The sequence below is a fragment of the Cherax quadricarinatus genome, chromosome 77 (assembly GCF_038502225.1).
Source record: "Cherax quadricarinatus isolate ZL_2023a chromosome 77, ASM3850222v1, whole genome shotgun sequence".
NCBI lineage: Eukaryota > Metazoa > Arthropoda > Malacostraca > Decapoda > Parastacidae > Cherax > Cherax quadricarinatus.
Genome location: NC_091368.1, coordinates 2,292,105 through 2,307,144, shown reverse-complemented (window position 1 = coordinate 2,307,144; position 15,040 = coordinate 2,292,105). Strand labels below are relative to the sequence as shown.

The following is a 15,040-nucleotide window of genomic DNA, read 5'->3' as shown; positions in this document are numbered from 1 at the left end:
ATGCATTAATTCATCCTGATTTTATTTTCAGAATTATTATAATCAATTTTTATTTCTTCTTCTTAGGTAAATGTTAGTTAGCAGTTAATATATCTGACCTTTAAATGTTAATATGTTAATTTAGGTAGTTAACTAACCTCATGTTTATGTTAATTTTTTTAACGGGTGACTAAACCAGTAATTTCTTTTCGCTACTGCCTCATAAACACTGAACGACGTTTCGGTCCGTGCTGGATTGAAAGTGTCGTTACAAGTCAACAAATTCTGGATTAGTTGAGAATTGTTGCAGTCATTGTATTGCGGTTTTTATTCAGCGTGTGATGTATTTGATATGTAAAATTGCGGTACATTCCTACGTGTTTCCAGCGGTTAAATCTCTATATATTTTTTCCTCTATACAAAGCCGAAAAAGTCTGACGGTATCGTGACTTTAAAAATTCATAACAAGTCTAGAATAATCCTATTGTGGATTGAATACAATTCAAGGAAGCCACAATTCCTGTGGGATCTTCAGTCGATAGGAGAACTTACCTGACGGAGGTAATGTTGAGAAGGAGGAAGAGGATGAGGAGTATGTAGGAGGTTAGGCTACTGGAGGAGTGATATAGCCTCATACAAGCAGTTTTGTATTCAACTGACTTCCTGCTTTCTTCTTCACCGCCTCCTGCTTCCTTTCTCAGCGCCATCTCCGTCGTGTAACAGCTTCTGGTGTCTACACTAGCAGGAGGGGCTGTCATCCTGCACCTGCCAGAGAATCCTACATTAATAATCGGGGAAATAATCTCGGAGTCCTACCTTAACTCACTCCTGTACAGGACATCCAGCACCTGGGGTCTGGGAGGTAATCAGATTTGATTAAATGAAGGGATTGGCTGCAACTATTCCTTGATTCAAAAGCCCTTAATCACCATCAAGGCACTTTCCTTTAAGGTTCAGTTCTCCCCAATCTGTTTTAAGGGTTAGTTGATTTATCTTTCTGGGGAATATACGAGGGTTGTTTGATGACCAAAGTTCGGCTCAGACTCTCAGTTATACTGACGATTCAACTCTTGTTATGGAAGCAGACACACACACACACACACACACACACACACACACACACACACACACACACACACACACACACACACACACACACTATAAAAGAGGGGACTACATAGGGTTGAAGAACTTCCTGCGGGAGGTCCAGTGGGACAGAGAACTGGCAGGAAAGCCAGTAATTGAAATGATGGAATATGTAACAACAAAATACAAGGAGGCGGTGGAAAGGTTTATTCCCAAGGGCAACAGTAACAACGGGAAGACCAGAACGAACCCCTGGTTTACCCGACGGTGTAAGGAGGCAAAAACAAAGTGCAATAGAGAATGGAGAAAGTACAGAAGGCAGAGAACACACGAAAATAGGGAGATCAGTCGCAGAGCCAGAAATGAGTACGCACAGGTAAGGAGGGAGGCCCAGCGACAGTATGAAAATGACATAGCATCGAGAATCAAGACTGACCCGAAACTGTTGTATAGCCACATCAGGAGGAAGACAACAGTCAAAGATCAGGTGATCAGATTAAGGACAGAAGGTGGAGAACTCACAAGAAATGATCAGGAGGTATGTGAGGAGCTGAACAGGAGATTTAAGGAAGTTTTTACAGTAGAGACAGGAAGGGCTGTGGGAAGACAGCACAGAAGGGAACATCAAGAGGGAATGTACCAACAAGTGTTGGATGACATACGAACAACTGAGGAGGAGGTGAAGAAGCTCTTAAGTGACCTTGACACCTCAAAGGCGATGGGACCGGACAACATCTCCCCATGGGTGCTTAGAGAAGGAGCAGAGATGCTGTGCGTGCCTCTAACCACAATCTTCAACACATCCCTTGAAACTGGGCAACTACCTGAGAAATGGAAGACAGCTAATGTAGTCCCCATATTTAAGAAAGGAAACAGAAACGAGGCACTAAACTACAGACCTGTGTCTCTGACATGTATTGTGTGCAAAGTCATGGAGAAGATTATCAGGAGGAGAGTGGTCGAACACCTGGAAAGGAACAAGATTATAAATGAAAACCAGCATGGGTTCATGGAAGGCAAATCTTGTATCACAAACCTCCTGGAGTTTTATGACAAGGTAACAGAAGTAAGACACGAGAGAGAGGGGTGGGTAGATTGCGTTTTCCTAGACTGCAGGAAGGCCTTTGACACAGTTCCCCACAAGAGATTAGTGCAGAAGCTGGAGGATCAGGCGCACGTAAAAGGGAGGGCACTGCAATGGATAAGGGAATACCTGACAGGGAGGCAGCAACGAGTCATGGTACGTGAAGAGGTATCACAGTGGGCGCCTGTTACGAGCGGGGTCCCACAGGGGTCAGTTCTAGGACCAGTGCTATTTTTGATATATGTGAACGACATGATGGAAGGAATAGACTCTGAAGTGTCCCTGTTCGCAGATAACGTGAAGTTGATGAGAAGAATTAAATCGGACGAGGATGAGGCAGGACTGCAAAGAGACCTGGACAGGCTGGACATGTGGTCCAGCAACTGGCTTCTCGAATTCAATCCAGCCAAATGTAAAGTCATGAAGATTGGGGAGGGGCAAAGAAGACCGCAGACAGAGTATAGGCTAGGTGGACAAAGACTACAGACCTCACTCAGGGAGAAAGACCTTGGGGTGACCATAACACCGAGCACATCACCGGAGGCACACATCAACCAAATAACCGCTGCAGCATACGGGCGCCTGGCAAACCTGAGAATAGCGTTCCGATACCTTAATAAGGAATCGTTCAAGACACTGTACACTGTGTATGTTAGGCCCATACAGGAGTATGCAGCACCAGTCTGGAACCCACACCTGGTCAAGCACGTCAAGAAGTTAGAGAAAGTACAAAGGTTTGCAACAAGGCTAGTCCCAGAGCTCAAGGGAATGTCGTACGAGGAAAGGTTAAGGGAAATCGGACTGACGACACTGGAGGACAGAAGGGTCAGGGGAGACATGATAACGACATACAAGATACTGCGGGGAATAGACAAGGTGGACAGAGATAGGATGTTCCAGAGAGGGGACACAGGGACAACGGGTCACAACTGGAAGCTGAAGACTCAGACGAGTCACAGGGACGTTAGGAAGTATTTCTTCAGTCATAGAGTTGTCAGCAAGTGGAATAGCCTAGCAAGTGAAGTAGTGGAGGCAGGAACCATACATAGTTTTAAGAAGAGGTATGACAAAGCTCAGGAAGCAGAGAGAGAGAGGATCCAGTAGCGATCAGTGAAGAGGCGGGGCCAGGAGCTGAGTCTCGACCCCTGCAACCACAATTAGGTGAATTAGATGAGTACACACACACACACGCACACACACACCCAAACCAATAGCTTTAAGAAGAGGTACGATAAGGGTCTTGGAGCAAAGTGGACCTAGTAGCAACTAGCGAAGACGCTGAGGTCAGGAGCTATGACTTGTCCACTGCAACCACGTATAGATGAGTACAAACAGGTGAGTACACACACACACACACACACACACACACACACACACACACACACACACACACACACACACACATACACATGTTGTTTACCTGTTTTCCCCTCTTTCTCCTCTCCTTCATTAGCACTAACAAACATCTCCTAATTACTTCCCACGTTGCCCTAATTACCTTGGCCAGGCCGGGAAAATTACGTAGTCAAAGTACACAGCCTAACTGTTACAATCCAATTACTAACTTGTATCATAACTGGCTGAAACAAAGGCGTGGTCACTGTACCCAACAGTGTCTCCCGAGACTGGAAGGTACAAGCGAGTACATGAGAGTACAAGGGGAGAACAAGGCACTCTTTATTTATGTATTTCAACTATATTAGAAAAACAGTGAGCCAGGGTAAGAGCCAGCCTAGAAGGAGCTTAATCAAATTACGTTTCACTCTGTGTAGAGCTTTATCAAGTCATGTTTTAATCTGCATAGAGCTTTATCAAGTTATGTTTCACTCTGTGTAGAGCTTTATCAAGTCATGTTTTATTTTGTGTAGAGCTTTATCAAGTTATGTTTCACTCTGTGTAGAGCTTTATCAAGTTGTTTCACTCTGTGTAGAGCTTTATAAAGTCATGTTTGACTCTGTGTAGAGGTTTATTAAGTCATGTTTCACCCTGTGTAGAGCTTTATCAAGTTGTTTCACTCTGTGTAGAGCTTTATCAAGTTATGTTTGACTCTGTGTAGAGCTTTATCTAGTCATGTGTAAAAACCGAATATGACCTTGTAACCGGGTTATTCAACACAAGGACTGGTGAAGGCTCAATCCTCCGTCTTCAGTCATTCCAATAAGCCTGAATACAATATCAGACTTGAAAATGAAAGTCTGGGAGGAGAGATAGAGTTTGAAGGAGCTCTTGTAGCCTACAGCTCTCTTCAAATTCTATATTGGTGAGTGATTTTAATTACATCAGACCATCAAAAGGGCTGGAGACGATAAGTCACGTGTGTGTGTGTGTCCTCACACACACACACACACACACACACACACACACACACACACACACACACACACACACACACACACACACACACACACACACACACACACACACACACACACACACACACACACACATTGAAAGACTAAGAATCAAATACTTTCGACTCAGAAGGTAAACACGAGCATCAAGGAAGTGTATCCCTTCTGGAAGGGATTGAACTCTTCTTCTATAACTGTTGAGTTGGGTTTGATTGCCTTATTCGTCAACTGATGAATGTGTTTTCGACGTTCAGTGAGTTATCATGGTTAGTGTTAACATTACTGCTAGTAATATTACCTATTGTAAGTACTAGCTATTATTGCTACTGCAGTTTGTCTTACCACACCTCTGGCTACTCCTGCTAGCACTGCTACCACAGTCACCACTTCTAATCATATATTAGCTAACACTGCTATTTACTACTGCTATTATTAATACTACTACTAGTACTACTACTGTTAGTACTACTACTAGTACTACTACTGTTAGTACTACTACTAGTGCTACTACTGTTAGTACTACTACTACTAGCGTCACTACTGCTACTAATATAAGAGCCACCGTTATTACTTCTACTAGCCAGATCATTAATACTATTCCTAGTACTCTATTAGCTAGCAAGAGTTCACACACAACATAGCAACCATCATCGCTACTCTTAGACATGTGTATCTCTCATTCTACAAAGAAATACATATCTCTCATTTCATACACAATGAGAGATGTATATATTTGAGTGTATATACCCTGAGAAGTGTATGTCTCTTAATGTATATTCACTGGTATTATGAGAACAGATTATCCAACTTACGAGGTGATATAAAAAAGACCTGGAAAACCCTATCAGAAATTCTGGGAACAAAAAAGATATCACGAAATAGCGAAATAAAATTAGCAAAAACAGATGAACCCCAACTCCCACCAACAGAAACAGCAAACAGACTCAATGATTTCTTCTCCACTATAGGACAAAACCTTGCCAATAAAATCCCAAGCTCAGATACCCCACCAAATGACTACCTCACCGGCAACTACCCGAACACACTGTTCCTAGCTCCGACTAACCCATACGAAGTCTCCCTTATTATCAACGCACTAAAAAACAAGGCAGGAGATTTAAATACCTTACCACCCCTTATATACAAAAAAGTGTCACAAGTGCTATCACCAATCATTGCAACACTCTTTAACAAATCCATTGAATCCTCCACCTTCCCTACAGTACTCAAAATAGCAAGGGTCACCCCGATCCACAAAGGAGGAGACCAAACAGAGTTGAATAACTATAGGCCAATATCCAACTTACACCCTCTCTCAAAAATCTTCGAAAAATTAATTCATAAACGAATCTACTCCTACCTTATCTCCCAAAACATACTCAACCCCTGCCAATTTGGATTCAGGCCTAATAAAAATACTAATGATGCTATTATACACATGCTAGAACATATATACACTGCAATAGAGAAAAAAGAAGTCCCACTGGGGATCTTCATTGACTTACGTAAAGCTTTTGATACAGTTGACCATGACTTGCTCCACGTAAAATTGTCACACTATGGTATAAGAGGGCACTCCCTCAACTACCTCAAGTCTTACCTCAGCAACAGAAGCCAATATGTGTACGCAAATGGGGCAAACTCTTCTGCACAACCAATTACAGTTGGTGTCCCACAGGGAAGTGTCCTTGGCCCTCTTCTCTTTCTCCTATACATAAATGACCTTCCAAATGCTTCGCAATTACTCAAACCCACACTATTTGCAGATGACACTACATACGTCTTCTCTCACCCGAGCCCAGTCACGCTAGCCAATACTGTAAATACCGAATTACAGAAAATATCTACCTGGATGAGGACTAACAAACTTACACTAAACATTGACAAAACCTACTTCATTCAGTTTGGTAACAGAGCTACAGATGTCCCTCTTAACATAATGATAAATGGATCACCTATCACAAAACTAACAGAGGGAAAATTCTTAGGAATCCACCTTGATAATAGACTCAAATTTCATACACATATACATCAAATTTCTAAGAAAATTTCCAAGACTGTAGGCATACTATCGAAGATACGGTACTATGTTCCACAGTCAGCCCTCCTGGCCCTATATCACTCTCTTATTTACCCCTATCTCACCTATGGAATTTGTGCATGGGGCTCAACAACAATTAACCATCTCAGACCACTAATTACCCAACAAAAGGCTGCAGTTAGAATGATAACAAATTCTCACTACAGGCAGCACACTCCACCAATATTCAATACACTAAACCTACTCACCATACAAAACATCCATACTTATTACTGTACCTATTACATACATAGAACACTTAACTCTGATATTAACCCTCCCCTCAAACATCTCCTTGCCAACCTCAACAGAACACATGACCATAACACAAGGCACAGATCACTCTTTGATGTTCCTCGTGTCCATCTCACACTATGCAAAAACTCAATGCACATAAAAGGCCCTAAAATCTGGAATTCATTACCTGTAAATATAAAAGAAACACAACCTGTTTATAAATTCAAGTCTCTTCTCAAAGATTACTTACTCACCCAAAACCAAATAAATACTGAATAACTGAACATTATAAATTGTATATCTTAAATGTTTCTCACAATTATATCACATAAATGTTAAACCTAAAACCCAATCTAACTTTATTATTTTTTTAAATACACTACCTAACAGAATCACTACCTAACTGAATGCAACCATATGACCTGTCTTTGTAATACTCACTTGTGCTTTATAGTTATCTGTTTACATTAATGTTTTATCACTGATTTCATCATTGCTTAGTAGCAGCGCTGTATAGTCCTTGTGGCTTAGCGCTTCTTTTTGATTATAATAATAATAATAATCATTGCTTAGTTAATCTTAAGTTAATTTTAAGCCAGCCCGTAATGCTATGCATAGTATAAGTGGCTTTGGCATACTGCTCTTATCTGTATTTTTTTTGTACCTCTGTATGTGTGCACAAATTGGAAATAAATAAATAAATAAATAAATAAACAGTAATCAGTATTTTAGGTATTAAAGTATTCTTGACTGGTGGTGTACAGGTGACATGCAGCCTTAATGACCCTCGTGTAGTAGATAGACTTTAAACCCCATTAACCAACCAACCAGCCTTAATGACCCTCGTGTAGTAGATAGACTTTAAACCCCATTAACCAACCAACCAGCCTTAATGACCTTCGTGTAGTAGATAGACTTTAAACCCCATTAACCAACCAACCAGTCTTAATGACCTTCGTGTAGTAGATAGACTTTAAACCCCATTAACCAACCAACCAGCCTTAATGACCCTCGTGTAGTAGATAGACTTTAAACCCCATTAACCAACCACCAGCCTTAATGACCTTCGTGTAGTAGACTTTAAACCCCATTAACCAACCAACCAGTCTTAATGACCCTCGTGTAGTAGATAGACTTTAAACCCCATTAACCAACCAACCTTAATGACCCTCGTGCAGTAAGTAGACTTTAAAAGTAACAAGCCTATCCCCAGGTCATGATTTTCACAAGTGTTGCCCAGGCGATGTTTTTCCCCACGTAACACAGCACGGTTTTGCCCTTTTGTCTTCTTTATGTCCAAAGTTGCTGAACTATACTCAGCGTTGGTTGAGTTTTGTGTTGGTAACACTAAATAGAACTAGCTCTAAATCTATCACTGTCCAATGTGGTCAAGAAAAGAAAGAAAATGAGGAAACAAGCTTTAACTGGGACAATGTTTTGCTCGGTGTAGAGCTTTATTATGGTTTGATGAAGCTCTACATAGAGTGAAACATGACTTGATAAAGCTCTGCACAGAGTGAAACATGACTTGATAAAGCTCTGCACAGAGTGAAACATGACTTGACAAATCTCTACAGAGAGTGAAACATAACTTGATAAAGCTCTACAGAGAGTGAAACATAACTTGATAAAGCTCTACAGAGAGTGAAACATGACTTGATAAATCTCTACAGAGAGTGAAACATGACTTGATAAAGCTCTACAGAGAGTGAAACATAACTTGATAAAGCTCTATAGAGAGTGAAACATGACTTGATAAAGCTCTACAAAGAGTGAAACATGACTTGATAAAGCTCTACAGAGAGTGAAACATAACTTGATAAAGCTCTACAGAGAGTGAAACATGACTTGATAAAGCTCTACAGAGAGTGAAACATGACTTGATAAAGCTCTACAGAGTGAAACATGACTTGATAAAGCTCTACAAAGAGTGAAACATGACTTGATAAAGCTCTACAGAGAGTGAAACATGACTTGATAAAGCTCTACAGAGAGTGAAACATGACTTGATAAAGCTCTACAGAGAGTGAAACATGACTTGATAAAGCTCTACAGATAGTGAAACATGACTTGATAAAGCTCTGCACAGAGTGAAACATGACTTGATAAAGCTTTGCACAGAGTGAAACATGACTTGATAAAGCTTTGCACAGAGTGAAACATGGCTTGATAAAGCTTTGCAGAGAGTGAAACATGACTTGATAAAGCTCTACAGAGAGTGAAACATGACTTGATAAAACTTTGCAGAGAGTGAAACATGACTTGATAAAGCTCTACAGAGAGTGAAACATGACTTGATAAAGCTCTACAGAGAGTGAAACATAACTTGATAAAGCTCTACAGAGAGTGAAACATGACTTGATAAAGCTCTACAGAGAGTGAAACATGGCTTGATAAAGCTCTACAGAGAGTGAAACATGACTTGATAAAGCTCTACAGATAGTAAAACATGACTTGATAAAGCTCTACAGAGAGTGAAACATGACTTCATAAAGCTCTACAGAGAGTGAAACATGACTTGATAAAGCTCTACAGAGAGTGAAACATGACTTGATAAAGCTCTACAGAGTGATATGCAGCCTTAATAACCCTAGTACAGTAGATAGACTTAAAACAATTAAACAGGAGTGAAAACACACACACACACACACACACACACACACACACACACACACACACACACACACACACACACACACACACACACACACACACACACACACACACACACACAGTAGTTAGGAAGTGGAATAGTTTGGGAAGCGATGTAGTGGAGGCAGGATCCATACATTGCTTTAAGCAGAGGTATGATAAAGCTCACGGTTCAGGGAGAGTGACCTAGTAGCGACCAGTGAAGAGGCGGGGCCAGGAGCTAGGACTCGACCCCTGCAACCTCAACTAGGTGAGTACACACACACACACACACACACACACACACACACACACACACACCTGTTTGGAACCCGTACTTGATAAAGCACGTCAAGAAACTAGAGAAAGTACAAAGGTTTGCGATAAGGTTAGTTCAAGAGCTAAGGGGAATGTCCTGTGAGGAAAGATTAAGGGAAATCGGCCTGACGACACTGGAGGACAGGAGGGTCAGGGGAGACATGATAACGACATATAAAATACTGCGTGGAATAGACATGGTGGACAAAGACAGGATGTTCCAGGGAGGGGACACAGAAACAAGAGGCCACAATTGGAAGTTGAAGACACAAATGAGTGAGAGAGATAGTAGGAAGTATTTCTTCAGTCATAGCTTTAAGCAGAGGTATGATAAAGCTCACGGTTCAGGGAGAGTGACCTAGTAGCGACCAGTGAAGAGGCGGGGCCAGGAGCTAGGACTGGACCCATGCAACCTCGACTAGGTGAGTACACACACACACACACACACACACACACACACACACACACACACACACACACACACACACACAAACACACATTTGCAACTGAACCAAAAAAATGAACTAGGAAGCCAGTGAACTGAGTGTATTTACGAAACGAGGGAGAGGGAGAGGGAGAGGGAGAGGGAGAGGGAGAGGGAGAGGGAGAGGGAGAGAGAGAGGGAGAGGGAGAGGGAGAGGGAGAGGAAGAGGGAGATGATGAGGGAGAGAGAGAGGGAGAGAGAGAGGTTGAGGGAGAGGGAGAGGATGAGGGAGAGGTAGAGGGAGAGGATGAGGGAGAGAGAGAGGGAGAGGATGAGGGAGAGGGAGAGAGAGAGGGAGAGGATGAGGAAGAGGATGAGGGAGAGGGAGAGGATGAGGGAGAGGGAGAGGGAGAGGATGAAGGGTTAGGGAAAGGGTGAATATACACTGAGACATACATTTCTTAGTGTATAAATATTAGTAGTTGATAATAATCACCTAATGACCACCTAACGACTCCCAGAGTGACTTATTTGAAGGTAAATTGGTCAACATCTTGCAAGATTCACCTTAATTAGTTATTACTCTGTCTGTCTGTCTGTCTGTCTGTCTGTCTGTCTGTCTGTCTGTCTGTCTGTCTGTCTGTCTGTCTGTCTGTCTGTCTCAAACAACGCAATACCCTAGAAATGTTATTCCAAAATACAGTTTATATGAAAATATGCATTGTGTTCTCATTGTATATAGAAGGAGAGACATGTCTCAGCGTATATACATGTCTCAGTGTATATACATGTCTCAGTGCATATACATGTCTCAGTGTATATATATATCTCAATGTATACACATGTCTCAGTGTATATATACATGTCTCAGTGTATATACATGTCTCAGTGTATATACATGTCTCAGTGTACATACATGTCTCAGTGTATATACACCGAGAGATGTCTGGTGTATACACGGAAAAATATTCTATTTTATATTAATGTATACCGAGAGATATTCATGTCCAATTGTACACACACACACACACACACACACACACACACACACACACACACACACACACACACACACACACACACACACACACACACACACACACACACACACACACATACTGGAACCCACACCTGGTCAAGCACGTCAAGAAGTTAGAGAAAGTACAAAGGTTTGCAACAAGGCTAGTCCCAGAGCTCAGGGGAATGTCGTACGATGAAAGGTTGAGGGAAATCGGACTGACGACACTGGAGGACAGAAGGGTCAGGAGAGACATGATAACGACATACAAGATACTGTGGGGAATAGACAAGGTGGACAGAGACAGGATGTTCCAGAGAGGGGACACAGGGACAAGGGGTCACAACTGGAAGCTGAAGACTCAGACGAGTCACAGGGACGTTAGGAAGTATTTCTTCAGTCATAGAGTTGTCAGGAAGTGGAATAGCCTAGCAAGTGAAGTAGTGGAGGCAGGAACCATACATAGTTTTAAGAAGAGGTATGATACAGGTCAGGAAGCAGAGAGAGAGAGGACCTAGTAGCGATCAGTGAAGAGGCGGGGCTAGGAGCTGAGTCTCGACCCCTGCAACCACAATTAGGTGAGTACAATTAGGTGAGTACACACACATACACACACATCCCTGTGATTCATCTGTGTCTTCAGCTTCCAACTGTGTCCACAGTAACAAGGGGACACAGTTGGAAGCTGAAGACACAGATGAATCACAGGGATGTTAGGAAGTATTTCTTCAGCCACAGAGTAGTCAGTAAGTGGAATAGTTTGGGAAGCGATGTAGTGGAGGCAGGATCCATACATAGCTTTAAGCAGAGGTATGATAAAGCTCACGGCTCAGGGAGAGTGACCTAGTAGCGATCAGTGAAGAGGCGGGGCCAGGAGCTCGGACTCGACCCCCGCAACCTCAACTAGGTGAGTACAACTAGGTGAGTACACACACTCACACCCACCCACACACACATACACACACACGCATACACACTCACATACACACACACACACACACACACACACACACACAGGACGAGATTGTAAATTTTCAGAGAATAGGGGGGTACTCGAAGGGGAGAAACCGACCAATCAAGCTGATTCTCAGGACGGAAACAGTGCGGAACAGGATCCTCCAAGAGAAACCACGATTGAAATACTCGGAAGAGTACAAGAGGGTGTTCCTAGACAGAGACAGAACAAAATCAGAACGACAACAGCTGAGGGAGAGGACAAAAAAACGAAAGGAGCTAGGAAAAGAGACAAGGAGGGAATCAGCAGAGGTCAGTCAGAGCAGGACAGAACAGCAAGGGCAAGCACACACACAACTACTCTCAGAACCATACAACCTATCACACCATCCCAACACACACTACAATCCATACCCACAGCCTCCACCCAACATCGAGCTATAGAATCCCACAGTATGCCACCAGGTCTCCCACCCCCACAGGCCCCCCAAACCACAGTGTTGGAAAGGAAACTGAAGGTATGGTACACAAACGCTGATGGAATAACAAATAAGTGGGAGGAGTGGCACGAAAGAGTCAAAGAAGCATCACCGGACATCATAGCTCTTACAGAAACCAAGCTTACAGGTATGATAACAGATGCCATCTTTCCAACGGGATACCAAATCCTGAGGAAAAACAGAGGGAACAGGGGGGGTGGAGGAGTGGCGTTGCTGATCAAAAATCACTGGAATTTTGATGAGCTGGAGAGAGGAGATAGCGGAGAAGAAAGTGATTACATAGTGGGAACACTTCACTCTGGAGGTCCCAAGGTGGTAATAGCAGTGATGTATAACCCACCACAGAACAGCAGGAGGCCAAGGCAAGAGTATGACGAGAGCAATAGAGCGATGGTTGACACACTGGCTAGAGTGGCCAGAAGAGCTCATGCATGCAGGGCAAAGCTCCTGATCATGGGTGACTTTAACCACAAGGAGATCGATTGGGAGAACTTGGACCCACATGGGGGCCAAGATACATGGAGGGCTAAGATGATGGAGGTGGTACTGGAGAACTTCATGTACCAACACGTAAGGGACACTACAAGAGAGAGAGGAGAGGATGAACCAGCAAGGCTGGACTTAGTATTCACCTTCAGTAGTGCAGATATCGAGGACATCACATATGAAAGACCCCTTGGGGCCAGTGACCATGTGGTTTTAAGCTTCGAATACACAGTAGAGCTACAAGTGGAGGGAGAAGCAGGAAGGCCAGGACGAATGAAGCCAAACTACAAGAAAGGGGACTACACAGGAATGAGGAACTACCTGAACGGGGTTCAGTGGGACAGAGAACTGGCAGGGAAGCCAGTTAATGAGATGATGGAATATGTAGCAACAAAATGCAAGGAGGCTGAGGAGAGGTTTGTACCCAAGGGTAACAGGAGTAATGAAAAAGCCAGGATGAGCCCATGGTTTACCCAAAGGTGCAGGGAGGCAAAAACCAAGTGTGCTAGGGAATGGAAGAAATATAGAAGGCAAAGGACCCAGGAGAATAAGGAGAACAGTCGTAGAGCCAGAAACGAATATGCACAGATAAGAAGGGAGGCCCAAAGACAATATGAAAATGACATAGCAGCGAAAGCCAAATCTGACCCGAAACTGTTGTACAGCCACATCAGGAGGAAAACAACAGTCAAGGACCAGGTAATCAGGCTAAGGAAGGAAGGAGGAGAGACAACAGGAAATGACCGTGAAGTATGTGAAGAACTCAACAAGAGATTCAAAGAAGTGTTCACAGAGGAGACAGAAGGGACTCCAGAAAGACGGAGAGGTGGGGCACACCACCAAGTGCTGGACACAGTGCACACAACCGAGGAAGAAGTGAAGAGGCTTCTGAGTGAGCTAGATACCTCAAAGGCAATGGGGCCAGATAACATCTCCCCATGGGTATTGAGAGAGGGAGCAGAGGCACTATGTGTACCCCTAACAACAATATTCAATACATCTATCGAAACAGGGAGATTGCCTGAGGCATGGAAGACAGCAAATGTAGTCCCAATCTTTAAAAAAGGAGACAGACATGAAGCATTAAACTACAGACCAGTGTCACTGACATGTATAGTATGCAAAATCATGGAGAAGATTATCAGAAGAGTGGTGGAACACCTAGAAAGGAATGATCTCATCAACAGCAGCCAGCATGGTTTCAGGGACGGGAAATCCTGTGTCACAAACCTACTGGAGTTCTATGACATGGTGACAGCAGTAAGACAAGAGAGAGAGGGGTGGGTGGATTGCATTTTCTTGGACTGCAAGAAGGCGTTTGACACAGTTCCACACAAGAGATTGGTGCAAAAACTGGAGGACCAAGCAGGGATAACAGGGAAGGCACTACAATGGATCAGGGAATACTTGTCAGGAAGACAGCAGCGAGTCATGGTACGTGGCGAGGTGTCAGAGTGGGCACCTGTGACCAGCGGGGTCCCGCAGGGGTCAGTCCTAGGACCAGTGCTGTTTCTGGTATTTGTGAACGACATGACGGAAGGAATAGACTCTGAGGTGTCCCTGTTTGCAGATGACGTGAAGTTGATGAGAAGAATACACTCGATCGAAGACCAGGCAGAACTACAAAGGGATCTGGACAGGCTGCAGACCTGGTCCAGCAATTGGCTCCTGGAGTTCAATCCCACCAAGTGCAAAGTCATGAAGATTGGGGAAGGGCAAAGAAGGCCGCAGACGGAGTACAGTCTAGGGGGTCAGAGACTACAAACCTCACTCAAGGAAAAAGATCTTGGGGTGAGTATAACACCAGGCACATCTCCTGAAGCGCACATCAACCAAATAACTGCTGCAGCATATGGGCGCCTAGCAAACCTCAGAACAGCATTCCGACATCT

At 43.3% G+C, this 15,040-nt stretch overlaps 1 protein-coding gene across 1 annotated transcript in view; it reads right to left on the bottom strand.

Annotated features, from left to right (window-relative positions):
• Positions 1-15,040, bottom strand: part of LOC128701971 (glycine receptor subunit alpha-2) — a 220,544-nt gene that overhangs the window by 37,631 nt on the left and 167,873 nt on the right. Inside the window, exon 3 of the mRNA XM_053795965.2 lies at positions 532-744. Within this exon, the coding sequence (XP_053651940.2) occupies positions 532-744 (213 nt within the window). The remainder of the gene's footprint in view (positions 1-531; positions 745-15,040) is intronic.